Here is a 10,139-nt window from a genome sequence, read left to right as displayed (position 1 = left end):
GCGTGGTGGAGGACGATCACCGTCCAGACGTCCAGACGAATGGAGTCCGACCCAACGACGGAGCCACCGAGTGCTAGAAAAGGGACGTCTGAGGTCATCTGATCAGCCATTGGCTGATGTGAGAGTGATGTCATCTGATCAGCCATTGGCTGATGTGAGAGTGATGTCATCGGGGTCAGGGTGCGCTCACAACCGGAGTAGAAAACATTCTTCTACTTTTTACATTTGAGTGTTGTTCTCGTCTGGTTTGTTTCTTTAGCTGAAGTGAGGTCAGAGTTCAACAGTAAACGTTGTGAACGCACCCCCCCCCGCCCCCCCGCCTCGTCCAGCCGTTGTAAAAAGTCTGACTGTTAAACCAGCTGAGCAAAAAACTAGTTCAATTAACGGTTAATCGCTCCATAATCTGCATGTTCTCCTCTAAAGGAAACATTCAACGAGTAGTAACAGACAGTCGTAACCAGAGTGATGCATGATGGGAAACATGCACATAGATTTACAAAGGCTTAAGCGTTTAATGCAGTCGATATTATTCATGCAGTCTAGTTAAAACTGGGACTTTCTACAATCAGCTGACATTCTATCAGTTCTCTGAAGAACCTGGATCCAGAGGAGAACTTGGATCCTGAGGAGAACCTGCTCTCCGTTTGCACTGAACCTTTTTGTTTATTCTACTTTAAGACTTTTCTTGTTTTTTTCTATTTGATGCACAGAGGATCCGTTTTAAAGTCACCGTCTTCTTCTTCTTCTTCTTCTCCTCTTCGTCGCTCACAGCTGATCTCATGAGTCATCGTCAGCAGTACTGAATATAACAATATAATAATACTTCTGAATACTGAGACATGATGTGTGTTGAAAGTCCTCTTCAGAGGGTTCGTCCTCTGGGGATCATGACAGCTCTGACGTTTAGATAAGTAGACATTTTGTCTTGATGGTGGTGCTAGAGGAGACCAGGAACAGACTCAACGAGTTTAAGTTCAATCTCTCTGCTCTGATTGGCTCGTTGGATACAAGAACGCCCCTTTTTCTTCTTCTCTGCTTTGTGAAGATCTTTAAACTGGTCCTGAACCAGTCCTGATCCTCTATATGAACCAGTCTCAGTGTAGTCCTGATCCTCTTTATGAACCAGTCTCAGTTTAGTCCTGATCCTCTATATGAACCAGTCTCAGTTTAGTCCTGATCCTCTATATGAACCAGTCTCAGTGTAGTCCTGATCCTCTATATGAACCAGTCTCAGTGTAGTCCTGATCCTCTATATGAACCAGTGTCAGTGTAGTCCTGATCCTCTATATGAACCAGTCTCAGTGTAGTCCTGATCCTCTATATGAACCAGTCTCAGTGTAGTACTGATCCTCTATATGAACCAGTCTCAGTCTAGTCCTGATCCTCTGTATGAACCAGTCTCAGTCTAGTCCCGATCCTCCAGAAGAGACACGCTGCTGGAGACCCAGGACGTATTGCTGGACCCGCTGGAGGGAAGGGGGACACGGGAGAACCAGAACCAGGACTGAGAGGGTCAGAATGTCAGACCCTGCTGCAGTAGAATGAGAGGTCTTCTGAAGGGACTCTGGTGCTCAGAGACACTACAGCTTTAGTTCACAGGGGGCGACATTAACAACAGGAAGTGAAGGTTCATGGTGACTTTAATGTAACGCTGAGTCATCTAAATGATCTCAACATGCTGATATTTAAACATGATTTAAGATCAAGAGGAGGAACCAGGTCTCTATCAGGGTCTCGTGAGGGTTTCTAGAACCACATCCAAGAGGAAAGTTCTCAGGGTCCAACGGGACAGGATGTCACCTTTCCAAAGTAAAAGCAGAGGATCAGATCTTTGGAGGAACGTGGTGCTTGTGTTCTCTGTCTACCTCTGAACCTGAACGACGTCTTCCTCCGCTGAGTCAGCAGAGTCCTGTGTGTGCTCCTTCTGTTCTCACCGTGCTTTTATTTTGAAGGGCCTTCTGTCTCTATATATTAATATATAAAGCTTCACCTGATGCAACGTTCAGAACCATTCAAAGAGTATGCAATTACATAATCCACATGTGTGTGACGCTTCACACCTCGTCATTCTTTTCTGAATAAAAACACGTCAAAAGTCAAAGTCCGGTCGGCGTTTTTTTAAAGGACCAGACGGAGTTCTGCAGGTTCTGGTCCTGGTTCTGATTCATAGTTCACTTCTTCACATGGAGGTTCTGTGTCTGACAGAGTTCGGGTGACTTTAGATGTGTGTGTGTGTGTGTGTGTGTGTGTGTGTGTGTGTGTGTGTGTGTGTGTGTGTGTGTGTGTGAGTGATATAAATGAGTGTTAGAACAAAAGATGTTTTTTTTAAATCATGGATTTTCATTTTTAGCATCACTTGAAATAAATAGATAAAAATAAAACGGTTTCTTTTATTTTGTAGAGTAAATCAGCAGAGTATATATATATATATATATATATATATATATGTTAGAGTATATGTTCTATGTGAAGTATTTAGTTCAGCTGCATTAATAAGGTATCAGAGACACTTATAGTGGAATGTATTCGTCTCACAATGAGGATTAAATCAGCAAAGTGGACAAAACAAAACAAGTAGAATAAGTAATTAACCACACAATAAAGTAAAATAAAGAAAACACAATAAAGTAAAATAAAGAAAACACAATCAAATCAAATAAAAAAACACAATAAAATAAAATAAAGAAAACACAATAAAGTAAAATAAAGAAAACACAATAAAATAAAATAAAAAAACACAATAAAATAAAATAAAGAAAACACAATAAAGTAAAATAAAGAAAACACAAACAAATAAAATAAAGAAAACACAATCAAAAAAAATGTGTTGGTATTTACAGCGGTTCCTCTCCGAACCAGCAGTGGGCGCTAATCACCATAAACCACGTTTGTTTTAAACACTTTCGGTACACCGTGACGTAACGTTATCAAGATGGCGTCGCAGTACTACGCGGAGATGCAGGAGAGCTTCAGGAACAACAACAAGAGCCGAGAGTTCCCGGCTCACACGGCCAAAGTACACTCGGTCGCGTGGAGCTGCGACGGACGGAGGCTCGCGTCCGGCTCGTTCGATAAGACCGCGAGCGTGTTCGTCCTGGAGAAGGACCGGCTGGTGAGTGGAGGCTGCGCGCGGCGCTCTGCTAGCATGCTAACGTTAGCATGGTCTCTAGTGAATGAACGGCGGTCAGCTCAGAAAACATCTAATACGTGAATAACTGAAGTGTGTGTGTGTGTGTGTGTGTGTGTGTGTGTGTGTGTGTGTGTGTGTGTGTGTGTGTGTGTGTGTGTGTGTGTGTGTGTGTGTGTGTGCGCGCGTTTTCAGGGTACAGTTAATATGTCTGATGTGAAATGAACACAAACACGTTAGTCAGTCAGACATTATTCATTTTAATATTCATCAACACGGAATCAATCTTTAACCATCATTACATTAATACTAATATTCTCATTTAAATGTCCATTTTAATTCCACTATACTTGATGTGTGAAGATCGTACAGTATTGAACCAACGTTACATATTCTCATTCATCTCAGTTCATGTATGTGTTCCTCACAGATACTTTTCATTTCATTCTTTGTTCTGGAGGACGGTTTTATTTGTGAGCCTCAGAATTTATTTGGTTCCTTTTCATCTGATTTTGTCTTTTGTTTTATTGTTTTTTCTTTATTTTATTTTATTGTTTTCTTTATTTTATTTTATTGTGTTTTCTTTATTTTAGTTTATTGTGTTTTCTTTATTTTATTTTATTGTTTTCTTTATTTTAGTTTATTGTGTTTTCTTTATTTTAGTTTATTGTGTTTTCTCTTTATTTTATTTTATTGTGTTTTCTTTATTTTAGTTTATTGTGTTTTCTTTATTTTATTTTATTGTTTTCTTTATTTTATTTTATTGTGTTTTCTTTATTTTATTTTATTGTGTTTTCTTTATTTTATTTTATGGTGTTTTCTTTATTTTATTTTATTGTTTTCTTTATTTTATTTTATTGTGTTTTCTCTTTATTTTATTTTATTGTGTTTTCTTTATTTTAGTTTATTGTTTTCTTTATTTTAGTTTATTGTGTTTTCTTTTTTTTTAGTTTATTGTTTTCTTTATTTTAGTTTATTGTTTTCTTTATTTTTTTATTCTGCAGTGAATCTGATTCATCTTATTTTGAAAGCATCACTACTGTAGAGCTTTATGTGATCGGTCAGTGTTCCTCTGAAGCTCAGTCACATTTGAATCTTCTCTCGGTGTTTTAGTAGACGTGAGCTGAAAGGCGTTAGTTCTCACTGGCTGTGACGTGTTTAATAAATAACTTTATAGACGATGAAGTCCTTTATTAAATACTATAACACTGTGTGAGTTAATAACGTTGAAGTCGGTCCAGCTGTCGTCGTCACACTTTGAACAGATGCCGATCTTAAGAATGTTTCGTAGTGATTTTAAATTCTATCTTTTTACTCCGTGTGTCGATGTTGTTCGTTAAGAAACCAGTAATCTCCCAGAATGCGGTGTTTTCCTAACGACGTTCTTCACGAGGAATGAACAAACCTTAAATAACCTTATTTAAATGTTGTAGATTCAACATATTCTACAGTTTAATTCAACATAACAGAGATAAACAAGCAGCATTTAGCTCATGTGTAATACGTGTTTTCATCGGAGGACCAGTGGTGTGGTTTCTCCAGTGTGTGGACTCTTTTGTAGTTCTTTAAACCAAAAGACAAACATTCCTGATGTGTGACTGTGTCTCCAGGTGAAGGAGAACAACTACAGAGGCCACAGCGACAGCGTGGATCAGCTCTGCTGGCATCCAACCAACCCGGACCTCTTCGTCACAGCGTCCGGAGACAAGACCATCCGTATATGGGACGTCCGGACCACCAAGTGCATCGCCACCGTCAACACAAAGGGTGGGTCCTCGGGTCATATGAGGTTTGATCCTCAGGGAGAACATACTTAGAACATCTTCATGTCTTCTCTTCTAGGAGAGAACATCAACATCTGCTGGAGCCCTGACGGTCAGACCATCGCTGTGGGTAATAAGGACGACGTGGTGACGTTCATCGATGCTAAGACGCACCGATCCAGAGCGGAGGAGCAGTTCAAGTTCGAGGTGAACGAGATCTCCTGGAACAACGACAACGACATGTTCTTCCTCACCAACGGCAACGGCTGCATCAACGTCCTGAGGTAGGACTCTCTTCTTCTTCTAGTGTTTATGTCCTGAGGTAGGACTCTCTTCTTCTAGTGTTTATGTCCTGAGGTAGGACTCTCTTCTTCTTCTAGTGTTTATGTCCTGAGGTAGGACTCTCTTCTTCTAGTGTTTATGTTCTGAGGTAGGACTCTCTTCTTCTAGTGTTTATGTTCTGAGGTAGGACTCTCTTCTTCTTCTAGTGTTTATGTTCTGAGGCAGGACTCTCTTCTTCTTCTAGTGTTTATGTTCTGAGGTAGGACTCTCTTCTTCTTCTAGTGTTTATATTCTGAGGTAGGACTCTCTTCTTCTTCTAGTGTTTATGTTCTGAGGTAGGACTCTCTTCTTCTTCTAGTGTTTGTTCTGAGGTAGGACTCTCTTCTTCTTCTAGTGTTTATGTCCTGAGGTAGGACTCTCTTCTTCTTCTAGTGTTTATGTCCTGAGGTAGGACTCTCTTCTTCTAGTGTTTATGTCCTGAGGTAGGACTCTCTTCTTCTTCTAGTGTTTATGTCCTGAGGTAGGACTCTCTTCTTCTAGTGTTTATGTTCTGAGGTAGGACTCTCTTCTTCTAGTGTTTATGTTCTGAGGTAGGACTCTCTTCTTCTTCTAGTGTTTATGTTCTGAGGCAGGACTCTCTTCTTCTTCTAGTGTTTATGTTCTGAGGTAGGACTCTCTTCTTCTTCTAGTGTTTATATTCTGAGGTAGGACTCTCTTCTTCTTCTAGTGTTTATGTTCTGAGGTAGGACTCTCTTCTTCTTCTAGTGTTTGTTCTGAGGTAGGACTCTCTTCTTCTTCTAGTGTTTATGTCCTGAGGTAGGACTCTCTTCTTCTTCTAGTGTTTATGTCCTGAGGTAGGACTCTCTTCTTCTAGTGTTTATGTTCTGAGGTAGGACTCTCTTCTTCTAGTGTTTATGTTCTGAGGTAGGACTCTCTTCTTCTTCTAGTGTTTATGTTCTGAGGCAGGACTCTCTTCTTCTTCTAGTGTTTATATTCTGAGGTAGGACTCTCTTCTTCTTCTAGTGTTTATGTTCTGAGGTAGGACTCTCTTCTTCTTCTAGTGTTTGTTCTGAGGTAGGACTCTCTTCTTCTTCTTCTACGTGTTTATGTTCTGAGGTAGGACTCTCTTCTTCTTCTAGTGTTTATGTTCTGAGGTAGGACTCTCTTCTTCTTCTAGTGTTTATGTTCTGAGGTAGGACTCTCTTCTTCTTCTACGTGTTTATGTTCTGAGGTAGGACTCTCTTCTTCTTCTAGTGTTTATGTTCTGAGGTAGGACTCTCTTCTTCTTCTACGTGTTTATGTTCTGAGGTAGGACTCTCTTCTTCTTCTAGTGTTTATGTTCTGAGGTAGGACTCTCTTCTTCTTCTAGTGTTTATGTTCTGAGGTAGGACTCTCTTCTTCTTCTAGTGTTTATGTTCTGAGGTAGGACTCTCTTCTTCTTCTACGTGTTTATGTTCTGAGGTAGGACTCTCTTCTTCTTCTAGTGTTTATGTTCTGAGGTAGGACTCTCTTCTTCTTCTACGTGTTTATGTTCTGAGGTAGGACTCTCTTCTTCTTCTAGTGTTTATGTTCTGAGGTAGGACTCTCTTCTTCTTCTTCTAGTGTTTATGTTCTGAGGTAGGACTCTCTTCTTCTTCTACGTGTTTATGTTCTGAGGTAGGACTCTCTTCTTCTTCTAGTGTTTATGTTCTGAGGTAGGACTCTCTTCTTCTAGTGTTTATGTTCTGAGGTAGGACTCTCTTCTTCTAGTGTTTATGTTCTGAGGTAGGACTCTCTTCTTCTAGTGTTTATGTTCTGAGGTAGGACTCTCTTCTTCTAGTGTTTATGTTCTGAGGTACTCGTTAAAGAGAGAGTTTAAACGTCTTTGAATGCGTTTCACACCACGATCAGAGCGACAGACTTCATTTAAATAAACATCCCATCATCTCATCATGAGGTTGTTTTCTTTATAGTCTGAAGATTTTATTTTGAAACAGGAAGTCGTCGGTCGCCTCTGTGTTTTATTTCTGACTCGTCTCTACAAACCAAACGCAGGTAAACAGAGCGTCTTCTTCTCCTAGGGTTCTCGGGTTAATCACCTGACTGTAGTTCACCTGTAGGAGGCTCACATTCACCTGGTGTCTACTTCCTGTTAGCAGACTGTAATGATTGTGTGTGTGTGTGTGTGTGTGTGTGTGTGTGTGTGTGTGTGTGTGTGTGTGTGTGTGTGTGTGTGTGTGTGTGTGTGTGTGTGTGTTCTGTTCTGTTCTGTTCTGGTTTAGTTACCCGGAGCTGAAGCCCATCCAGTCAATCAATGCTCACCCGTCTAACTGCATCTGCATCAAGTTCGACCCGACGGGGAAATACTTCGCCACAGGAAGCGCCGACGCTCTGGTGAGCCTGTGGAACGTAGAGGAGCTGGTGTGTGTCCGCTGCTTCTCCAGGTACGGGTTATTATTATCAAAATAATATGAATGTTATCGTCTGATCAGCTCCAAACACATTTAGAAACATTCGGTTCAGCCCTGGATGTGACTCCTCCCACTTCCTTTAACTATGACGCGTGGCTGAATCTCTCTCTTCTCATTGGTCGATGTGGTCTAGGTTGGACTGGCCCGTCAGGACGCTGAGCTTCAGCCACGACGGGAAGATGCTGGCCTCGGCCTCCGAGGATCACTTCATCGACATCGCAGAGGTGGAGACGGGTCAGTGAGAGGTTAACCCTTCTGAGAGGTTTACAGAGACCTCGCTCAGACCAGAGTCTCCCTCTCCTGGTCCGCTTGAACTAGTAGAAGAGTAAGAGTCGAGATGTGACGAGCTCTTTGTTTCTTTCGTCGGTGCAGGAGAGAAGCTGTGGGAGGTCCAGTGCGACTCTCCGACCTTCACGGTGGCCTGGCACCCGAAGAGGCCTCTGCTGGCGTACGCCTGCGACGACAAGGAGGGCAAGTACGACAACAACCGGGAGGCCGGGACCGTGAAGCTGTTCGGTCTCCCCAACGACTCCTGAGAGACAACGGAGGAGGAGCGTTAGTTTCCTGCTCTACACTCTGTGCCTCCAGCAGAGGGCGCAGCAACACACGCTTCACGCTACTGTAATATATATTGTGTTTGTTTTTATATTAAAATGTGTCTTTGTAAACACGGTGTGACTTCATATTAATGCTGTCATCTGGTGAGTGGAGCAGAAACATCCCATCATCCACTCACCTCAGCCTCCAGAAGACTACAGAGACGTAGTCCTTTGATATCAGGCCTCGTTACGTGTGTGTGTGTGTGTGTGTGTGTGTGTGTGTGTGTGTGTGTGTGTGTGTGTGTGTGTGTGTGTGTGTGTGTGTGTGTGTGTGTGTGTGTGTGTGTGTGTGTGTGTGTGTGTGTGTGTGTGTGTGTGTGTGTGTGTGTGTGTGTGTGTCTCTATCTCAGTCTACCACTAATATACCAGAGGGTCCTTCAGGACTGAGCTTCTGAACGTGTATCCAGATGAAGGAGCTTCACGTCTACAGAGAGATTACTTTCTCTCAGATGATCTATTGATTGAGTTGTCTCAACATAACTAAGTAGTTTAGTTGTCGACACATAACTAAGTAGTTTAGTTGTCGACACATAACTAAGTAGTTTAGTTGTCGACACATAACTAAGTAGTTTAGTTGTCGACACATAACTAAGTAGTTTAGTTGTCGACACATAACTAAGTAGTTTGGTGTGTTATTTGTGTGTCGTTGGTGTGTTATGTTCGTGGCCTCGAGCAGCAGCAGCTGTGTGTGTGTTTGCTTTGTGTCTCGGTGTGTTTGTTCACAGATAGACGAGGCTGCTGATGACTCTTTAACAATGAGTACATTAGTGTTTCACCATCAAACAGGCAGCAGCTGCTCCAACAGACGACACCTGAACGCACCTCCACCAGCAGTAATATTTGTATTATTAATAAAGAGACACTCATCTTATTAATGAACATGATGTGAGATAAAACACACTGAGTGACTTATTTTAATCGTCCAATTATTATTAAAATAACAATTTGTATTATTAACTATTGGCTTTTATAGATAAGATAACTTCCTTGTCTGTGTTTAGAATGTGGTTAGCCTAGCTTAGCATAAATACAGCTCAATGTATGGAGTCTGATCTGTTGTGACATCACTACGATTAGAAACATTTTCAACTTTTCTCTGTCCAATCACAGCTGAGGATGGGCGGGACAAAGCCCAGCTGGGCAATTTATTGGCTCACTTTTATTTAAATATATTATCTACGTTAAAGTGACTTTTTATATTCAGGACGGAGAGTTAGAGATGATTTCAATAGATAATAAAGAGCATATGATATCTAGATATATAGATATAGATAGATATCATATGTTCTCTCTCTTTCTCCTGTGTGAGAGGCTGTGAGGTAATAGGCAGCAGGAAGGGTTAGGAGAGAGAGAGAGAGAGAGAGAGACAGAGAGAGACACAGATTGAGAGAGAGAGACAGACAGAGAGAGAGAGACAGAAAGAGAGGAGGGAGAGAGAGAGAGGAGGATATGGGGAGGAGAGAGAGAGAGAGACAGACAGAGAGAGAGGAGGATACGGGGAGGAGAGAGAGAGAGAGGAGGAGATGGGGAGGAGAGAGCGAGGAGGAGACGGGGAGGGTAGAGAGAGAGACAGAGAGAGAGAGAGAGAGAGAGAGAGGAGGAGACGGGGAGGAGAGAGAGAGAGAGGAGGAGATGGGGAGGAGAGAGAGAGAGAGAGAGAGGAGGAGAGAGAGAGAGAGAGAGAGAGAGAGAGAGAGGAGGAGACGGGGAGGGGAGAGAGAGAGAGAGAGAGAGAGAGAGGAGGAGACGGGGAGGAGAGAGAGGAGGATATAGGAGAGAGGATATAGGAGGTGCATCACTCGGAGATTCGGCAGCACACTGGTCGGTTCTCTCGTCGGAAGCTTCAGGTCAGTAAACCTCTCGTGAGGAACCGCGTCGTTCTGATGTTCCAGTCTTTGTGTTTGAGAAGAAGAAGAAG

General features: G+C 42.1%; 2 protein-coding genes across 2 annotated transcripts in view; both read left to right on the top strand.

Annotated features, from left to right (window-relative positions):
* Positions 1-2,253, top strand: part of LOC137886620 (shootin-1-like) — a 9,861-nt gene extending 7,608 nt beyond the window's left edge. The window contains exon 13 of the mRNA XM_068729149.1: positions 2-2,253. Within this exon, the coding sequence (XP_068585250.1) occupies positions 2-77 (76 nt within the window). The 3' untranslated portion in view covers positions 78-2,253. The remainder of the gene's footprint in view (position 1) is intronic.
* Positions 2,254-2,923: 670 nt separating this feature from the next.
* LOC137886619 (THO complex subunit 3) lies at positions 2,924-8,290 on the top strand. The gene is made up of 6 exons (XM_068729148.1): positions 2,924-3,112; positions 4,738-4,894; positions 4,970-5,174; positions 7,434-7,595; positions 7,756-7,856; positions 7,995-8,290. The coding sequence occupies exons 1-6, from the start codon at positions 2,933-2,935 to the stop codon at positions 8,156-8,158; spliced, it is 969 nt and encodes a 322-aa protein (XP_068585249.1). The 5' UTR covers positions 2,924-2,932; the 3' UTR covers positions 8,159-8,290.
* Positions 8,291-10,139: the final 1,849 nt, after the last annotated feature.

Source organism: Cebidichthys violaceus, unplaced genomic scaffold (genome assembly GCF_023349555.1).
Source record: "Cebidichthys violaceus isolate CVI_PGR_0920_01 unplaced genomic scaffold, fCebVio1.0.p SCAF_448, whole genome shotgun sequence".
Classification (NCBI taxonomy): Eukaryota; Metazoa; Chordata; class Actinopteri; order Perciformes; family Stichaeidae; genus Cebidichthys; species Cebidichthys violaceus.
Note: the sequence above shows the minus strand (reverse complement) of the source record. Positions and strands in the feature narration are given on the sequence as shown.